The sequence below is a fragment of the Lepidochelys kempii genome, chromosome 2, assembly GCF_965140265.1.
Source record: "Lepidochelys kempii isolate rLepKem1 chromosome 2, rLepKem1.hap2, whole genome shotgun sequence".
Taxonomy (NCBI): Eukaryota; Metazoa; Chordata; order Testudines; family Cheloniidae; genus Lepidochelys; species Lepidochelys kempii.
The window spans coordinates 71,953,189-71,974,551 of NC_133257.1; the positions used below are offsets into that span (position 1 = coordinate 71,953,189).

The following is a 21,363-nucleotide window of genomic DNA, read 5'->3' on the forward strand; positions in this document are numbered from 1 at the left end:
TAAAATGTTAATTTAAAATTTAATTTATTGATGATCATTTTTGAAAGTTACTTTCATAAGAAACTGTCACACTGCATCAGTCAGAAAAAAGGAACAAAGAAATTTTGCCCTGAGCAAACAATACTGATGCCCCAAATGAGTAAACAAATGCTCTTCTGGTGTGTAATCTCAAATCCAGCATGGTCACAGCAAAATTAAAAGAACAATTGCCAATTAAAAACAAAACTCGTGCTAGAACGTGGTGTTTAATGGCAGCCCTGAGTAAGAGGTAGCATGTAAATGCATCACAGTTCATCCCAAAGTACCTCGTCCCTCTTGCATTAGGATAAAATAATTGACTGCAGTGTTGTAAAGGGTGTTGTTCACTTATCGTCATGTGTCTAGCCAACGCCACTGGGGAAGGGAAAGGCAGAGTCATAATCCACTCCTGTCTCCTCCCCACTTGTCCACAGAGGGGAGCAGTGGCTATACAATACCTGTGCTCTCCTCAGGACCCAGACCAAACCCAGGTAACCTTGATGCGACCATGTACAATAAATCTTGCTACTTTAGACTGTTAGAACCAGGGACAATTTATACCATTTCATTAAACAAAATCAAAATAAATTCAAGAACTTAACAGAGGGCTCATTCCTGCAAGGTACAGAGAGCCCTCCTCTCCCATTGTCTTCACTGGGAGATGAGGGTGGCAGCACCTCACAGTATTAGACCCATAATTAGAAGCTGAACATTGCATCGAAACATATGCATGGTCCCAGTATCATTAATTTAACCTCTATCCCAAGTATAAAATTCCAATTGCATAATATGCAGATCTATTAATTTATAATAAATGCACTTGTTTGTCATCAGGATCTGGTCTTTATACTTTCCCCAAAATATTCAGTGTCTTTTTCTTAATTTGTAAGATGATAGAAGTGTTCCAAAATGTGCAGGTTTGACAAAGATAACTTGTCAGAGTTCTCCTCTATTTTCAGCCACTCATTGGATATGAAAGATGACAGGCGGTTGAATTTGCTTGAAGATGGGACCCTCATGATTCAGAATACCCGAGAATCTGACCAAGGCATCTATCAGTGTATGGCCCGGAATGTGGCAGGCGAAGTCAAGACACAGAGTGCTTTCCTCAGATACTCCAGTGTTCCAAGTAAATACTTCCTGCTTCTTTGCATTTTGTCTAGTTTGGAAACACATTTTTCATTCACTTGAATAAAAATATATCTATTTTTAATCCTCAAATATATTCCTTAAAGCATCCCCAAACCTCAACTTGAGGTTTAGTAAGTATTCACTTAATAATATGAAAAATTATACAAACTTAATCTGAATTACAGTACTACCCTGATCAAGATCAGGGCCCCATTTTGTTTTGCATTCTACAAACACACAGTAAGAGAATCCCTGGTGGAAGTGCTTAAAATTTAAGGAGACTAGAAGTGGGAGAAAGGAAGTGTTGTCATTCCCATTTTACAGATGGGGATCTGAGGCAGTGTGACATTATGTAATTTTCCCCAGGCCGTCCAGGAAGTCTGCAGCAGACTTGAGAATTGAACTTCAATCTTCTGCGTCTTAAACCAGTGCCTTATGTGAAAGATCATCCTTACTCAAAGAGTAGCATAGCAGTTTAGTTTGAAAAGGTGGAAATTAAAGCCCCCTTTCACCTTGTTTTTCTTTCTTCCCTAGCCAAGCCCAGTTTTATCATTCAACCCCGGAATACAGAGGTCTTAGTTGGCACCAGCACCACTTTGGAATGCATGGCCACAGGCCACCCCCAACCTCACATCAACTGGACGAGAGGAAATGGAGAGTCGCTGGATGAATCTAGGTACAACATCACTTCTTCTGGAGGACTTTTCATTCAGAACATCACATTGCAGGACCACAATCAGTTTATCTGCCATGCTCGTAACAACCAGGGCTCTGTCCAAGCATCAGCAATTATTATTGTACAAGGTAAGTAGAAGATGAAGCTGCTGCTGAGATTTCCATGGCTCAAGCCTGAAACATAGCTTTCTGGTCGTGTGTTAAGATGCTTTGAATTGTATGATGAAAATGTGGACTCTTTGTTGTCTTGCAATCTGTTGTCTGGTCTATACCAATATGCCTGTCAGTCAAATTTTGCCTCAGAAACACATGTACACAGTACTTGTTGACTGAACAGTAGACGTGTATACCTATCTGAGGGCAGAACTGAGCCCTCAGGAATACATTTATTGGAACTATATATTAGTATTTCAAACATTCAATATTTATTAGTAGAACACTGAGCCAAATTCATCACTGGTGTAAAGTAACTCCATTGACTCTAGTAGAGATACACAAGGAATGAATTTGGCTTGTTTATTTGAGACTATTTTACACTGGCTGTATAAAGTCAGGGAAGACCAACATTGACCAACACAGCTACACCCAGAATAGTCAAAGGGGTGCAAGGCATCATTTAGCTACCCCTGCTACAGTCTAACAACCATTTGAGTTAGCTTTGATCAAACCTGACAGTCCATTTTAGGACCTTATAGTTAAATAAGCAGTTAGGTAAACAATTTTTTAGCTATTTAGGTTGGTACTTACATGATCCACAGTGTCTAAAAATGAAAAAAAAAAACTCCAAAACCCTCTTTCTAGCCAGTAAGGAAAATAACTTGATTAGTTTTAGAGGGGGTTGGCTTGTTTACTTGTGTATGAATGTGCATTTTGGGTGTGTGTGGAAAAACTTACTTAGGGAAAACTAAGTCAAATAAACAAGTTTTGCATTTTGTTCTGAAAGTGGTTAGTTTTGTGGTCCCTTGCAGTACTGGGATCCATAATCTAGTTCCACAGTGTTTCCTGCAGTCGTGAATCTCCCCCATTGTTCAACAGCTTTGTTGTGCTGATGGATCATAGATGTCGGAGAAAGTCATTGTGGCAGAGGGAGATGCAATGTCTCAGATACCTGTAGCTAGAGCCAATCCCAGGGATGGCTTTGATGATCAGGCTGGAGACCTTGAACCTGACCCTGTATTCAACGGGGAGCCAGTGCAGAGAGCTGAGCATTGGGGTGATGTGTTTATGGTGAACTGTATTGCTAAGCAGACAACCTGATGTGTTTTACACCCATTGGAGCTTGTTCAGTGTGTGAGGATTCATTCCTACATATGAGTTGCAATAATTAATTGAATGTAATGGTATGTTTTTATGCCATGCTTATCATCACAGAATCCTAGAATTGTAGGACTGGAAGGGACCTCGAGAGGCCATCTAATCCAGTCCCCTGCACTCAAGGCAAGACTAAGTATTATCTAGACCATTCCTGACAGGTGTTTGTCTAATCTGCTCTTAAAAATCTCCAATTACTATGGCAGAAAATGTCCACAGTCTGGAACAGAGCTGGGTATACGTTCTTTGTTATTCTTTTTTTCTCTTTAGAAATTATTTATGAAGAAATTATTTTTAAATATTTATTTCACTGTTTTGAATTGTTTGAGCCATTTCTTCCAACCAGTTTAGCCTTTGGATTATTTACAAAATACCCTCTCTAAATATTTATTGTTTGCAATTTGCTATTTATGCTGTATGTTTGGTCACTTAAATTGCATTGTGGGTGGGAGTTTTGAAGTGCTCCCCATTGGGCTAATTCGGCTTCCATTGACATCAACAAGGGCTGAGTTAGGTCAACACAGATGGTTTGAAAATCTCACCAGGTACAGTTTCAATTCCTGGCTGGATGATCTAGGTATAATAATCAGTAGGTTGCCTGTCTAAATCAATGTGGCTATGATCTTCTCAGAGTCAGTTGAGAAGCACTTTAGGGAGAGAAAGAGAGCATACAGAATGTAAGCAGGCCCAAAAAATGTTAAGACATTTAAAATCTTTCCTTGTGTTCTTTGACCATGTGCATGAACCCCCATGGACTGCCATTGCTGGTTCACTTAAATACTGAGAGATCGAGAAAGAGAAGGTAGATTTACTGTCTGTCTAGCAATCTTTGCACCTCTTTTTTTCTGGTCCTGTTAACACGCAATAATTACGTATACACATGAAGGTCATAAGCAGATCTTCATGTCTGACTCATTTAATTGCCTGAATGCCAGGGCTTTAGCCAGCACACTCCCCTGTCCCATACACAAAGCATATACTATTTCAAGTTCATTGGTTAAATTCACTAGTCTCCCTGTTATGTCCCTGTCATTTTCACACTACTCACCACTCTCATCAATCACAAAGGCATGCTCAATTCTGTCTAAAAAGGGCAAAGTCTCCTATTTTCATCTCTCTAGTTCAGCGATTCTCAAATTTCATTGCACCGCAACTCCTTTCTAACAACAAAAATTACTACACAACTCCAAGGTGGGAAACCGAAGCCTGAGCCTGCCCAAGCCCCAGATTGGGGGCCAAAGTAGAAGCCCAAGGAATTCAGCCCTGGGCAGGGGGCCTGTAACCTGAGACCCACTGCCCAGAGCTGAAGCCGAAGCCCGAGCCCCACTGCCCGGGGCTGAAGCACTTGAGCTTCAGCCCCAGGCCACCCCAAGTCTAATGCTAGCCCTGGTGATCCCATTAAAATAGAGTTGCGACTCACTTTGGGATCCCGACCCACAGTTTGAGAACTGCTGCTCTAGTTTGATTGCTAGGCCCCATGCCAAGACATTTTTGGGAATTATTGTACACTGTTAACTCTCTCCTCTCTATCCTATACTGTATATAAATCACTGTTACATATGTCTGCCAAGTCATTTATCCATTATGCTCTCCATTTTCAAACTCCTAAATCATGGGCTCAAGCAGCCATCTGTGCCTTGGTGGTGATGGTCCATACAGGACAGTGTATCCATCTGGAAGATGCCTTCCCAGATGGATCCAGAAGTTTCAAGTTCTGAGGTAATTATTTTCTCTGTTTACTGGTTGGCCAGAGTTCCTGTACAGAGCCAGATGAATAAGTATATTCCATCAAAACTTCCATGGGATGAGTACCACTCTGCTTCTTCTCATCCACATCACTGCCCACCCACTGTACTTCAAACTATTTCATTCACTTTTCACCATTGCCTTTTAAAAAATTGAATGTACAGTCCCAGTAAATGATTTCTTATATGTCTAATTAAAGAGCTCTGCATTTCTCTTCTCCCTTCAGATCAATTTAACCCTGCCAACCAGTTCAAAAATACTTAACAGAATTGACCCAGTAATGTTAATGATGAATAAACCAACCTGCTGCAAATAGAAGATACATGACCACCTTTGTTTCTAAACTTTATAGAAGCCTAGAAGTCGTGGTGTCTCAAAGGCCACTGCTAGATCATAAAGTAAATCAGCTTCTGGAATTGACTTCAAAACTTAACCAGTGAGAATGTGGCATGTAGAAGGCAAATAGGATTTGGCCTTTTATGGGCAGATCCTATTGGCACAGTCTTAGCACAAATTTATTTGGGGGAGGAAAGGGAGGTTGGATTTGGATGCTTACATAGAAAGGGATAGAGGAAAGTATTCCCTCTATAGCATGTTGCTATTGCTGAGGGGATATTTCTTGTGAGAGAAGTGTTGTAAGAAAATGCATATTTTTATTTCATAAATGGCTAAAGAGTTCCTTTGTGAGGCTACTACAATAAACTTTCAAGCTTTCAGTTGGTTTGCAGCTCCCTTTGGAAGGCAGAAAAAAACACAACGGTAAATACTTGAGCAAAGAAAAGTGTTCACTATCAAAGCATCAAAATAAATAGAAAGTCTTAAAAAAACAATTGTGATCATTCGGCCTTTGCCTTCCTGTTTGAAGTTTTTTAATATCATGAAGGCAAAAATACATACATTTAAAAGAAAAATATAAAAAATGACAGCAAAATCATCTTTACTCTTTCTCTAGTATCTTCTTCATATGATAGCAGGAAGGTTTTCATTATTATATTCAAAAATACCCAGTTTGTGCTTTGAATTTGTCTTGGTATAGTCTGAATGATTAAAATAATTTTTATTACTCTAATTTGTACTTCTTCACAAATTATCATAATTGTGTTACACAGCATATGAACTAGTGGTTTATCACAGATCTCCAGTAGGCTTTAATCGTTGATCCCTCCCTGTTTGGGTTCTCTGCTACCATTATTATTATGAATATCTCCGGGTTATTTTACTTCTAATTTTTTCTTGGCAATAAATAATTATTTCCCACCGATGTCACATCTTATCTATCCTTATGTGTCCTTCCTAAATAACCTATATATGCATTTTGAACTACTTTGTTTGGATGTATACTATTTATAATGCATAACCTATGATAACACCAGCAAAAGAGTGCAGTTTTTCATCTTTAGAGACCAAATGATAGAAATCGCCATCTGTTTGTCCTTCCAGATTCTTTTCTGCTTCCTTGTTACTTTTATGTATCAGTGTGTAGCTTTTTAATTTCTCTTTAGCTGGATCATTAGTCAACCAACTGGTATGCAAAAGGCGGCTTCTTTTATTTCACAGTGAGAACAGATTTCATGTTGTGTTTTACATGTTACGCTTATGTCATTTGAGCAGATGCTCCCTCTTTTTGTTCCAATTACTATAGTATCCATATATATTGTGGCAGCAATTACAGTGAATAACATAAAATCTGCTCTATAGATTGGCTGAGACAAGCGATAAATAAAAATTGAAAATTTGTTTCCCATTCAAAAGTTGAAATCAATATGTGAGGCAGGTGCTTAGTATATAAGACTTATAATATTTAACATTCAAAACTCAATTAATTAAATCAATATGCATTCCCAGTAAGCAGCTTTATAATGTGTGGCCAGAAAGGTTTTGCCTTAATTGATTTTAGTAAGATAACAAAACTCTGTTCATGTGATAAATATAAACATAATAATAATAATAATAATAATTAATAACTTTGATACTCAGATTCCTCATTGGAAATAAATTGTTTTAAGTAACTTCATGAATTTTTTAGCATTGGCAATCTGCTTCTGGGCTTTCAATAAATGAGAGCGTGAAAGAGTCAAATGTATTATAACATCAAATGGTCTGCCTTAGAATGGTCAATACAACTCCCAGTTTTACCCGATTGTAAACGTCGTGTCCCAAGAACATAAGTTAATCAGTGACAAAAGAGATGAAATGTGGAAATGACAAATCCATTTGGATTTTAATCTTCTGTTTTCCTGGTTGTAGTTAGTACTGGGTTTTGCTCACGTTTAAGCCAACTCTTTTGGCTGTTTTAATTAATACTCTACAACATGGCTTTCTGCCATAGCATCTTCTGAAGAATCTACATGGGATTGTTGTTTGGGACCTTAGACAAAAGTCTCATTACACTTGATGGTACTTAGCCATTCTTGAATCTCCCTTGAGCATAATTAGTATCTTTTGTTTGTGATGCGGTAATTAATAATAATTCCTTTTTCAAGACAGCTCATCTGGAGGAAGAATTCTGAATAGACAGTGAATATTCTCGAAGGAGTTATGCTCTCCTAGGCAATCTAAAATTCTGTGCAGGATGTGTATCTTTCTGTTCATAGACATGTGGAATCCTTGCCTTTAAACATTTAATCATTTTCACATCATGCTGCCACTATGGAATTACTAGTTCTAACTTTGGGAGCTTGTAGTTACTACAGGTTTCCGAGACAAATGATGCTGAGTTTTAAATGGTGCCTAGTGCATATTCACAGGCAAAAAATGAAGGTGGAGATCCGGTAGAGCTGACATATCAGTAACTTAATGGTATAACATATTACAAGAATGTTTTAATTATCCCCAAACCAAACAGGAAATTCAAAGTTAAGGTTAAATTTTAAAGGAACCCAAAGCAGTTAATGTATTGAAATGCACTCTTGAGGCACTCAAACTACCTTAATTGTGCCTTTACCAAGCACCATAAATGGAGGGGGCAGGGAGTTAAAACTTCATCTTTTAAAAGTCAGTTTCATCTAGTTTGACACCACATTCACTAAAGTGCTTTAATTATAATCTTTTGCTTGGTACATGGTGTCACTACAGGGTAGAGATAAGGTGGTTTGAATGCCTGGCTCTGCATGCCATAACCATGCCATAATCATGCTGTGTGTGGTGTTTTATATATGTACAGAGAGAGAGAGAATGCTACATCTTGACTTTGTGTTTGTATTTCCTCTTCAGCAGAGATATTACTGGTAGTAGTAATTTGTTTATATATATATACATACACACACACACACACACACGCATGTTGAAGAGGGAACACAAATATATATAGAAAATGGAACACAAAAACAAAGTCAAGATGAAGTGTACAATTTGGGGGAAAACTTTTTTTTAATAGGATATGTTTATTCACATAGCTCACAATCATGATATATTCATATTTACTGGAAATAATTATCAGTAGTAGTAATTTTTATTTAAAAAAATCTATAAAATAGAAGATAAAAGAAGCATGCAATAATATCAGTTGAGCTACCTTAAGTTGCAGTGTTTTGAATTGAAGTTTAACTTCAGTTGCTTGAAGTTTCTGAAAGTCGTCTTCCTGAATTTAAATCAGGAATCAAAACACCCAGAGAAATGGGGAACTGGGAAAAGGTGAAGAAATATGGCATTCATATTCACTTCTTAAGGAGGTGTAGCACATGGTGAATTACTTACCTCCACAAAGTGAGATCTGCATTAACTGTTCGTAGTTAAGAAAGCAAAAGCTTAAGGGGGTGTGAGACACATATGCATGGAAAGGTTGGATGTTGATGTTAGGGACACCTAACTATGAACTACTTTCTTTTCATCTTCTTTCTCCAGTGGATTATTTTACATTAACTCTGGCCTTTTGTCTGCTATAGCAATGGCAAAAAAATGCTTTTTGTTTTACAAAACTAAAATTAGTGGTGGTCCCATTTCATACAAACCCTCCAAGTTTGGGGAAGGGGATTTGAATAACTGGTTCTTGTTTTAGTCCATCTTTACTGCTGTATCCTCATTTACTTTCTCATCTAAAGCAGGAATAATGTTATGAAAGGCACATTATATCACACCCACTGGTTGAGGAGGGAAAACAGCCCCAAAATCCTGTCACTACTAGAACCAAGCAGGAGCTGGAGTAGCAGGGAGAAGTAATTTGCTCCTTCCTACATCCGTCCTTCCATTGCTGCTGCCTCTACTCACCCCTACCTAATCTGAGGTAACTCCTCAGTTGTCCTTTCCTCTCCCCACCACAAGGTATGTTGTTGGGGAACCAGTGTTTCCACAGCCACTTAAAGCGACATTGCCCTGTAGTTCACCACACTGTGAAAGAGGAGTTGGGAAGCACTTTTACCAGCAATCAGCTATAAAGCCCATCCCCCGGCAGCAACAGTAGCCCCCATCCATGTACTTAGCATTTTTGTATACGGAGGTTCAAGGGCAGCATTTGAACCATAAACAAAGAGTTTCTCCTTGATTAATGAGATGAAGTCTGGCTTTCACCTTTGGTGCTTCTCTGGCAGAGGAAGAATTGTGGAAATCTTCCATGTTGTTCCTTACTGCTGCTGTTATCATACACAAGAGTTTTGATTTCAGAATGTTTCTTTTGTTGATTTTTGCATAAGATGCTATGAGACATGAATTCTGTTCTCTTAGAGAATGGGGTTTTAGGAATATGTTTTGTTGCTATCCACCATAAATAGGAAGACACTGATAGGAGCCAGGGCTGTGTACTGTTCGCCCTCAGAGTCCCAGCTGTACTCATTACAATAAAGTTTTGTCTTAATGGACCTGTGACAGATCATCATTCTTGCAAGCCATATTCTCCCAAGTTTTTAATTTTGTGTGGTGACTCTAGTGACATTGTAAAAAGTTCTTCTGAAGGTAATGGGTTTATGCTTTATATACATAGCTATATTATCCAGTTATTTTAGCTGCTTTCAGTACTGCAAATGTTAACACAAAGAACACTTTTCTTCCTTGGTAGTAAAGGAAAGCACATGAAATGATTTACACCTGCAGTGTGTGTTAATGTCAAGTTTTTTTTTTCTGTTCAGCTCCTCCGCAGTTTACAGTGAGCCCTTACAATCAGGTGGTGATAGAAGGGCGCACAGTAGATTTCCACTGTGAAGCAGATGGTAATCCTCTTCCTGTGATTGCCTGGACCAAATCAGGTATAACCAAATCTAATTTAGATCAAATTTCTGTGCTGCATTTTATATATAAAATAAATAAAAACAACCTCCAGCCCTTTTTAGTTGTTGTTGTTGTTGGAAAGAGTTACTAAGTAAATCAAGAAAGTATTGCATAGAATTACTCAAATTGGGATATTTAAAGCAATTTGTATTTATCTGACCTTATCTCTTTAATAAAAGGAGTACTTGTGGCACCTTAGAGACTAACCAATTTATCTGAGCATGAGCTTTCATGAGCTACAGCTCACTTCATCAGATGCATGCCGTGGAAACTGCAGCAGACTTTATATATACACAGAGAATATGAAAAAATACCTCCTCCCACCCCATTGTCCAGCTGGTAATAGCTTATCTAAAGTGATCATCAGGTGGGCCATTTCCAGCACAAATCCAGGTTTTCTCACCCTCCACCCCCCCACACAAATTCACTCTCCTGCTGGTGATAGCCCATCCAAAGTGACAACTCTTTACACAATGTGCATGATAATAAAGTTGGGCCATTTCCTGCACAAATCCAGGTTCTCTCACCCCCTCACCCCCGTCCCAAAAACCACACACACAAACTCACTATCCTGCTGGTAATAGCTCATCCAAAGTGACCATTCTCCCTACAATGTGCATAATTAAGGTGGGCCATTTCCAGCACAAATCCAGGTTTTCTCACATTCCCCCCACCCCCATACACACACAAACTCACTCTCCTGCTGGTAATAGCTCATCCAAACTGACCACTCTCCAAGTTTAAATCCAAGTTAAACCAGAACATCTCGGGGGGGGGGTAGGAAAAAACAAGAGGAAATAGGCTACCTTGCATAATGACTTAGCCACTCCCAGTCTCTATTTAAGCCTAAATTAATAGTATCCAATTTGCAAATGAATTCCAATTCAGCAGTTTCTCGCTGGAGTCTGGATTTGAAGTTTTTTTGTTTTAAGATAGCGACCAGAGATCCACTTCCTGGACACTACAGTGCTAATAAACAATGGTCACATAAACACCACCCTATACCGGAAACCTACTGACCGCTATTCCTACCTGCATGCCTCCAGCTTTCACCCTGACCACACCACACGATCCATCGTCTACAGCCAAGCTCTGCGATACAACCGCATTTGCTCCAACCCCTCAGAGACAAACACCTACAAGATCTCTATCAAGTTTTCTTACAACTACAATACTCACCTGCAGAAGTAAAGAAACAGATTGATAGAGCCAGAAGAGTTCCCAGAAGTCACCTACTACAGGACAGGCCTAACAAAGAAAATAACAGAACGCCACTAGCCGTCACCTTCAGCCCCCAACTAAAACCCCTCCAACGCATTATTAAGGATCTACAACCTATCCTAAAGGATGACCCAACACTCTCACAAATCTTGGGAGACAGGCCAGTCCTTGCCTACAGACAGCCCCGCAACCTGAAGCAAATACTCACCAACAACCACATACCACACAACAGAACCACTAACCCAGGAACTTATCCTTGCATCAAAGCCCGTTGCCAATTGTGCCCACATATCTATTCAGGGGACACCATCACAGGGGCTAATAACATCAGCCACACTATCAGAGGCTCGTATACCTGCACATCCACCAATGTGATATATGCCATCATGTGCCAGCAATGCCCCTCTGCCATGTACATTGGTCAAACTGGACAGTCTCTACGTAAAAGAATAAATGGACACAAATCAGATGTCAAGAATTATAACATTCATAAACCAGTCGGAGAACACTTCAATCTCTCTGGTCACGCAATCACAGACATAAAGGTCGATATCTTAAAACAAAAAAACTTCAAATCCAGACTCCAGCGAGAAACTGCTGAATTGGAATTCATTTGCAAATTGGATACTATTAATTTAGGCTTAAATAGAGACTGGGAGTGGCTAAGTCATTATGCAAGGTAGCCTATTTCCTCTTGTTTTTTCCTACCCCCCCCCCCGAGATGTTCTGGTTTAACTTGGATTTAAACTTGGAGAGTGGTCAGTTTGGATGAGCTATTACCAGCAGGAGAGTGAGTTTGTGTGTGTATGGGGGTGGGGGGGATGTGAGAAAACCTGGATTTGTGCTGGAAATGGCCCACCTTAATTATGCACATTGTAGGGAGAATGGTCACTTTGGATGAGCTATTACCAGCAGGATAGTGAGTTTGTGTGTGTGGTTTTTGGGACGGGGGTGAGGGGGTGAGAGAACCTGGATTTGTGCAGGAAATGGCCCAACTTTATTATCATGCACATTGTGTAAAGAGTTGTCACTTTGGATGGGCTATCACCAGCAGGAGAGTGAATTTGTGTGGGGGGGTGGAGGGTGAGAAAACCTGGATTTGTGCTGGAAATGGCCCACCTGATGATCACTTTAGATAAGCTATTACCAGCTGGACAATGGGGTGGGAGGAGGTATTTTTTCATATTCTCTGTGTATATATAAAGTCTGCTGCAGTTTCCACGGCATGCGTCTGATGAAGTGAGCTGTAGCTCACGAAAGCTCATGCTCAAATAAATTGGTTAGTCTCTAAGGTGCCACAAGTACTCCTTTTCTTTTTGCGAATACAGACTAACACGGCTGTTACTCTGAAAGCTATCTCTTTAATGTCATCACATGTGTACAAAAACCCCACATGCTCTGGTCTGTCAATGATGCTGGTCTCCGTGCCCAGTCATCCACTTTTCCCATATCCATCCCCATGCCTGGAATTCCCTCACAGACTCGGTTTGCCAGGCAACCTTCGTCTTGTCATTCAAATTCCTCCTTACGATCAACTCCTTCTGCAACACTCACAAGAAGTAGGATGAAGACAACATTTCTATTTTATAAGATGTTTATGGTATATACATACAATTTAAAGAAACAAACCAATCTACAACCTGTTCAATCGTTCTAGGCCCATGCCATTTCTGAGTTTGTTACCCTGTAACTTACTTTCCACAATCACAGCCTTTCTGTTTTCCTTTCTAGCCTCAGTTGTTGATCCTTAGACTCTTTGGAGCTGGGGCCTTACATAGTGTATATATTTACGATGAGCTGCCTATTGGTAGAATAATTTTGCTTGCTGTAACATTAATGACAAAAGATAATGTTACTGTTTAACAAAAATCTCACTTTACCTGGTTTATGTTGTCTTTTTTAAATTAAGTATATTGGGTGGACTTCTGTCCTCCTTTCCTCAACTAAGCATGTGCATCTTCTGTTGAATTTTGCATGCTTAACTGAGGATAGATGTTAGCACATTGTAATTTTGGAAATACCCATAGATTTTTAAAAGGTCACTTCATAACATCTGCTGCTTCCTTTTAGACTGAATAGTTATTTCCAAGCAAGCAATAGCAAAATATGTTCATATCAGTATGTTAATGTTTTGGAACCATCTTCTTTTATGGAACCTATGGCTATGTAATCAATTTGTAATTATGTGCTAAAGGGAGCTAGATAAATTCATGGAAGATAGGTCCATCAATGGCTATTAGCCAGAATGGGCAAGAATGGTGTCCCTAGCTTCTGTTTGCCAGAAGCTGGGATTGGGTAACAGGGCATGGATCACTTGATGATAACCTGACTGTTCATTCCCTTTGGAGCACCTGCCATTGGCCACTATTAGAGGACAGGATACTGGGCTTGATGGGCCTTTGGTCTGACCCAGTATGGCCGTTCTTATGTTCTATTCTTATGTAAATTGCACTATTGGTCACAATCTGCCGTTGTACAAGGGTTCAACACGTGAGGATTTATCCTCATGTTACTAAATAGCAGTGATATGTTATGGACTTAACTTAGTAATTTTACTAGAAATGAGGAAATAGCTCAAGGGGGTTGCTTGGCAATAGAGTTTCAAATTAGCAAACAACTCAATACCACCTGATCTTCAGTTTTTGAATTTTGTGGCAATCCAGTTTACATAGTGGAAATAATACTGATATAGTCACCCTGAGATTACATGGACAAGTTTATTTATTTAATAAATATTATGGAATTTAACCAGTTAACAAAAACCTTAGTGTCCAGCTAACCTCATTCCTTCCTACACCACAATACTAGTGCAAATCTGGAAGCTAAAGAAAAAGGGCTCACTTTATAACCAGTTTCTGATTACTTTTTTCATAAGACAGATTCTGATTGCTTAAGTTGTTTGACTCCTTACCAAATGTTCAGGTTTACTGAGGTGGGGTGTGTCCTAGTGGACAGAGCAGTGGACTTGCATTCTCTTCCTGGCTGTGGTACTACCCTGTTTGAATGACTTTGTACAAGTCAGTTCACCTTTCTGTGCTCAGTTTCCTCATCTGTAAAACAGTAATTATCATAACGCTTACCTCCTGTGTCTAAAGTGCATTTGGAGACATATGGAGTAAAAGCACTATATGGGAACATTATTATTATTACTACTGTTTGAGTTCAACACCTATCTACTCTGGCTCTCCTTCAGATCACATTGTGAGCTCTCTGTTGTCACACCCCTCAATAAAAAGCAACACTATTAGCAAGATGATGAATAGCTCATCATCTGTCCATGACATTGAAGGAAGCAACTCACATTGCTCAATAACCCATTGTTCCCCACTCAAGTACTGTCAGCATATACTAAAATTAAATCATTTAAGTTTTCCAGAGGTGAAAAACTACTGTAACAATTCATTGGACTGCCTGGTCCTTCAATTTCTCTTTTTGTGGACTGGATCTTTTTTTCATAACAAGGTCTAAATAATGAATATTAGCCCTTCCGAATTTGGTATTATCAAACGTGATCAAATGCTCTTTGAGTTCTCTGCTAAGTTGCTGGCAATTTTAATGTTTTAAAAGTATGAGTAAATTAACATCTTATTTAATAAGCAAAGAGAAAAAGACCAGCAATGCTAGAATTTGAAAGGAAAGAGCAAAATACTCACAATTAACCATGTCAAGAATTTTAAAGGGATTGCCTTTTAATATATATTGCCTCCCAAGATGTTAACTAAAATAATAATAAAACCCCAAACCCTATGACAAGTATGTAAATAAGATGAGTGTAATTTACCATATTTATGTCTCAGTTGTTTGACACATTGCAGGAAGTCAGCTGCCTTCTGATGGACGCCACACTGTGCTGTCATCTGGAACATTGCGTATTGTACATGTGGCCCAACATGATCAAGGCCAGTATGAATGCCAAGCTGTCAGTGCTTTGGGGGTAAGGAGAATGACTGTCCAGCTGAACGTGCAACCCCAAGGTAATAGATGAGGTGTTTTGTTTTCTGCTGTTTTTAAGGTTGTAAATATGCCTAGAAACTTATTAGATGGTCACACTTTTAATGATAAATGTGTATTTAGAAACATAATTTTCACTTTTGGGGATAGTAGACGAAATCATGGTTTGTTTTCAGTACCTGAGTCCCATGTATAACAGAGCAAAACCATGGTTTGTTCATTTCACATTTCTGCCACACTGTATTTTGGTGCGGAACAACTCCAGTAACACTCCACAGGCTATTAGGAGAGGATTCCAGCTCCCATGAAGCATTTCTATGGTGCTGGGCAGAGAATTTGGCCCTATAGAAATATAAATCCCAAACAAAAAATAATCCAGGCTATATTTATCCAGTTTCCATATTATGGAATATGGTAAAATTTTCTATAAATATATTTTTGGATTTACAGCAGGCAGAGTGAATTTTCCTTGTCATTTAAAAGGGTTTAATCCATTAATTTAGTACCATCAATGTCAACATTGTTACTTGTGAGGACACAAGAGTGCCTCCCCAATGTGTAAAGTGGGATTATTACTTCCCATAAATATTTAAAGGGCAATGATAGAAGGAAATGATTGTTTCTATCAAACACCAGTTGTAAAACAGGAAGTAAGAGGTTATATTGTTAAAGATCAAATTTAACTTTAAAATTAAAATAAAATTGGTTAGGGCAATGGGGTAGTGAACCATTTTACTTAATGATGTAGTCATCACAAATGCAGAAGAGTCATCTAAATCAAAAGTAGGCCCATTTATTGCCTAAAATAGTGTTTTTCTTTTTTGATGCAACATCCTGAAATAACCGAACTCGTCCCTTTCAAACATATTTTCTATGATTCTGTAATTTATGATAGTACCGTTATAGGTATTTTTTTCCTGCTAACTTTAGACATGTTTCAACATATGAGTATCTGTTCCCTAAACTATAGAAACAGAAAATTTAACAAAGGACCTTTATATGATCTTAGGGCTCATCTGAAAATAAGTAAGCCTAGTGAATGTTATAGCATGAGTGTAAGTGGAATAAGACCTTTCCAAAGTTTAGTAAGACTTCTCTATTGTTTTCTAATTACATGGGATAGCATGGCTTTGTTGTTCTCATTACAGTAACTAAGCTCCGAGGGGCAGCTCTCCAGCTGATATAAATTGTCATAGTTCCAGTGAGGTCAATGATGCGATAACAGTTTACACCAGCTGAGGATCTATTAGCCATGGCAAACCTAGTCAATCCAGGAAAGTGTAACTCAATGGCACTGTTGGGTATTAGAAGAGATGACAATATAAGGAATGTGTGTTTGTGTTTTCTGCAGCTCTGCCAGTATTTTCTCAACTTCCGCAAGATACCAGCGCAGAGGTTGGAAAGAATGTAGAGATTCCTTGTAGTGCACATGGAGAACCTCAGCCCACAATCAGCTGGAGCAAGGTAGGGTTACTTGATTATATCTATGGGGCTTTCGATCTTGTCCAGCTGATGCAGAACCTTAAAAGCAATGGACCCAGGGTTGTTTAGTTGCAGCTGTAGCTTTTACCAAAATACAGACACCTATTATAATCCTCAAACAATTCTTTTAAAAATATTTGTTAATATTTTTGAAAATGACAAAGAGCAAACTTCAGCAATTTAGTCTGTCGTTTAAAGGCCTGTATTGTATTTTTGCTATTTTACATCAGAAAATTAGCAAGCCAATCTAAGGGCAGATTCAGTCCCTAATTATAGATTAAGAGCAACACAAGTGGATGGCATAAGTTGGTCTTAAGTATTATTTCTTAAAAGCAACATATTCTTCTTTTAAAACAATTTGACAATCTAAAATCATCCAAAACAGATCAGATTAATTAAATTACTACATTTTGGAAGGCTTTAAAAGATTAAAAGCTCTATACAAATCTACTATACATAAAAGTTTTTTTAACCATAGCCTGTTTTCAGTAATAGTACAAAACAAGGGTTGAAAGAGTGTGCTATGCCATACTTAAAGTCTTGGGATTCTTTGGGATTGAAATGGCCTCCCGCATAAATTAGGTGGCCCAGGGGGCTGCTCTAAATCATTGCAGTTCTGCCTAGAGGTAATGCTATAACCTGGAGCTGCACTAGAATCTACAAAGTTGTCATCATCTGTCTTGCGTTAATCCCATCAACGGAGTCCACTCTGAGTCCTCTCCATCTAAAGTGCTATGTTCAATGCCATATCCTCTATCATACCACATGCTAACATGTCTTCCTTTATGACATCCCACCACGTCTCCTTGGGTTGGCTGTGGTAATTTTTGGATCTGGTTCTAAGAATAAGGCTATGAGTTGAAAATTCACTGAAAGTACCTTTATTTCCCAAAAGCTGATTGTTTTTACCAAAGGAAATACATCCCATACGCTGTACTCAAAATGACTATAAACCTCTACTGCAATAATGCTTCCCTCATATTATAAGCAATGACCTTATTAGAGTGAAAAGGAGGACCCACATCATCATCCAGGTGTTCGTGGTCTTCGTTGCTCATTGTTCAACACCCTCTTTTGTATCCTATGCTTAGCTGTGAGCTGCACTTATTTCTGTCAGCTACTGTCTGCTTCTCTCAGACTCTTCCTGTAGCAGCGGTCACAACCCTTCCTCTTATAGTGGTTTTGGTGAGCTTAAACTAGTTTGTGGTTTTAACTAACCGAAAATACCTTTTTAAATCATCTTAATCTACCTAACAACAAAACTAATTATCTGTATAACAATAGTTATCTTATTATTTTTATATCAAGTGCCATCTTGCATTATCTGTATTCCTTCGCTGGCCTGTATCTTTTTTTTCTTCAATCTTCATCTGTTGGACTCTCTTACCCATATAGTTGTCGGAACTGCACTTTACATGACCAACCATCAGAGCTCGCACTCCTACCCTAAAATCTCCAAAGTACTCTGTGCTATTGAGATCCTGCTCCCAGCCCAATCTGCCCTTCTCCTCCTGCAGCCCCACTCATGGCATGCTCCCATGTTGGGGCTTAGTTTTATCCTATATGGTACCTGTCCTGATGGAATTCTTGCTAGGGCTTTTTTACATACACGAGACTCCCTCCCAAAACGTTAAGTTGCTACACTGTTGGAGACTCTATACATTTCCTTTTACTTTCAGTTGTGAAGAAAGCCTCCTAATTTAAATATAATCAATAACTAACACTTTACTATTACTTTTTTTCTATAGAAGATAAAGAAAAAAAAAACAATTTGTATTTAACTCTGAACTGTTTGTACCACTCCTGTCAACTACAAAATAAGCAGACACTTTGTGAAACAAACATGTTAACCCCCCAATTCTCATTGGTCCATTCTCAGAGGCTAATAGCATCAATAAGATTTCCTGACTCTCTGAGAGAAAATACTTTGCCCAAATAGTCCTTTGTACTCAGCCATTCGATTAGTTACACCAAGAACTTCTCCTACTTCCACAGTGTTTTCACAGGTCATCTTTGCACATTACTGGGTACAGATAAAACAGTAAGAGGGAGGGGAGTAGCACATTAATGGGAAAGAAAAACAAAGCAGATCCCCACCCCCCAACTTTGAAGCACTCTGATTTATATTCCTATGCCCTGTCTGTGGTGAAATCTAAAACTTTTTTTTTCAGTCCCCGACAAATATTGTTCCATGTGTTCAGGGCCTTCGTGAATCAGACTACCTCTAGTCAGTAGTTGATTTGAGATGTTTCATTAGTAATAGTTTTCCACCTTTTCAGAGAAGAAATCGAGAGACACCAATAACATGCACTTCGGGTGTTTTTGTTTGTAGACTGGTGTTCAGATTACTGAGAGTGGCAAATTCCATGTGAACTCGGATGGCACTCTTACAATCAGAGACTTAGGACAAGCAGACCAGGGGAGATATGAATGTGTTGCAAGGAGCTCTTTTGGCCTGGCTACAACCAGTATGGTGCTGACTGTTACCAGTAAGTTTCCAAGTAGCTGTTCCGCTACTAATGTTTCAATTTCTGAAAATCTGCCTAGTGTCTTGAGTTGTAATAATTGTAGAGTTTTTTGACAGGCAAATCGTAAATATGTTTTCATTAAATATTTAATTGACAACACTCTTCTCTTTCTCCAGTTAGTAGACATTATAATGTTAAACATCAAGGAAAATGAAATATATGTCAAGGAAAATTATCTCCTCGTGAACATTTACCTTTATCCTTGTCTTTTTTTTGTTAAACCAAGAGCAGTTTGTCCCCAAATAGTTTTGAGGTACTGGTTGCCATTTCAAAAGCAGGTCCTGTATAATGTTAGCAAATATCTTTTTTTAAAGTGTTTGTTAAAGCAATAATACCTTTCAAGAAGTAGAATTTCTTTGAGACCCAAAATTGAACTGAGGGAGAGTTAAGCTTGAGAATGTATTTCACTTATTATTAAAAAAAAAAGTTAAAAGAATATTCTGGATTAAAAAAACCCAAACTCCTCAAAAGTAAGGAAAGAGGCAGATACATTATGATTAAATGAAAATTATATGACAAAGAATATTAGAGAAACAAAAGGTGGGTGAGGTGATATCTTTTATTGGACCACTTCCGTTGGTGAGAGAGATGAGGTTACACAGAATTTGGTCCAACAAAAGATATTACCTCACTCATCTTGTTTCTCTAATATCCTGGGACCAGCATGACTACAACAACACTGCATAAAACAAAGAATGTCATTACAGTTTAATTGTATCCAACAAAAAGTTTTTTCTGGGATTTGTAACACAATTATCATGTGGCAGTCCGATTCAGTGTCACTAGAAGGGGATTTACCAGCTGCATGGTATGCCTTGGGTTACATCACATTTTTTCTTTTAAAGAAGAAAACTCTACTGCATTCAAAACAATTGGAGTGACTTGGTGCATGAAGAAATCATCAAGAAAAAATGTTGCATGATTTCCCCCCCCCCCTTTTCTTTTTTTGCTCTTTCCCTGTGTGTACCCATTTAAAGGTCATTGTAATAAAATGCAAAATTTAAGAATGTAAGATGGTACTTTCTGAACACGCTGCAGTAATTTTACCATCTGTGCTGATCTCCCAATTAATTCTATCCTACAAACTGTAACTTAACAATGCATTACTAATGACTAAGGAATCCAAAAACAAATGGGAGGATGATGTTAATGGCTTTGCATGGCACAGTTTTGTATGTCTACTTTCAGGGGGGTTGTTCTTGGAGCCATTTAGGGTTGCATGCTAAAAATGCCTGAATTTTGGCATCTGTGTGCACGCTCTCGCTCTAGAGTACAAAAAACTATTTGGGCAAAGTATTTTCTCTCAGAGTCAAGAAACCTTATTGGTTCTGTCAATCTCTGAGAATGGACTGATAAGAATTGAGGGTTTAACAAGTTTGTTCCATAAGGGGCTCCCATGCTTATTTTGTAGTTGACAAAGGACTGGTACAATTTAAATAAAAATGTAAATAAAATTTAAATAAAAACGGGCCTTTATCTTTTATAAGGCCCCCCCAAAATAACAGTAAAGTATGTAGATTCTGTTATACAACAGTAACAACGATCCGTGCATATTATCTTCTATTTATTCTTTGTTTGTTGTGACGTCAATTGAGCATAATATATTGCATGTATTATCCCATATAAAATGTTATGTGCTCTCTCATTTATATCCAAAGTATCTTGTAGCTTTTTTAAACATGCTGCTGTATGTTGTGTAGATTGCTCCACTGAGCAACCCGTAACTTCCCTCAGTATATATAGTCTCGTGAGAAAGCACCACTTAATATGAACTACCATTGTGACTAATTTACATGAGTTAATAACCTCATCAGATATCACTACCCTACCATTTTCACAATGAACCTCTCATGTTGGAGAGCTCCACTGTTTTCCTGGCTTTTACTAGGGAGCAAGGGCTAACTGGAAAATGGGTGAGATGATGGGAATGGACTCTCTTGCTTATTGTTCTTGGGGTTTTGTAGTGTTCTAGAGCTTGTCTGTGATGGAAAGGTTTTTACAAGTCCTATTTAGTTTACCTTATACCCTTCTGCCTCTTCCCAGATGCTTCATTTTTATGATGCTAACTTCCTTTTTCAAATGTGACTTCATAGTACTGCTT

At 38.4% G+C, this 21,363-nt stretch overlaps 1 protein-coding gene across 6 annotated transcripts in view; it reads left to right on the forward strand.

The window, feature by feature from the left end:
• The window catches only part of PXDNL (peroxidasin like), a 295,520-nt gene that overhangs the window by 200,103 nt on the left and 74,054 nt on the right, over positions 1 to 21,363 (forward strand). For all 6 annotated transcript variants that reach the window (XR_012157221.1, XM_073331210.1, XM_073331214.1 and 3 more), the window contains 6 exons: positions 978 to 1,147; positions 1,684 to 1,953; positions 9,942 to 10,058; positions 15,117 to 15,275; positions 16,604 to 16,716; positions 19,067 to 19,223. Coding sequence is in view for 5 of the 6 variants with exons in the window: in XM_073331210.1 (XP_073187311.1) it covers positions 978 to 1,147; positions 1,684 to 1,953; positions 9,942 to 10,058; positions 15,117 to 15,275; positions 16,604 to 16,716; positions 19,067 to 19,223 (986 nt within the window). In the remaining variant the exon portion in view is untranslated. The remainder of the gene's footprint in view (positions 1 to 977; positions 1,148 to 1,683; positions 1,954 to 9,941; positions 10,059 to 15,116; positions 15,276 to 16,603; positions 16,717 to 19,066; positions 19,224 to 21,363) is intronic.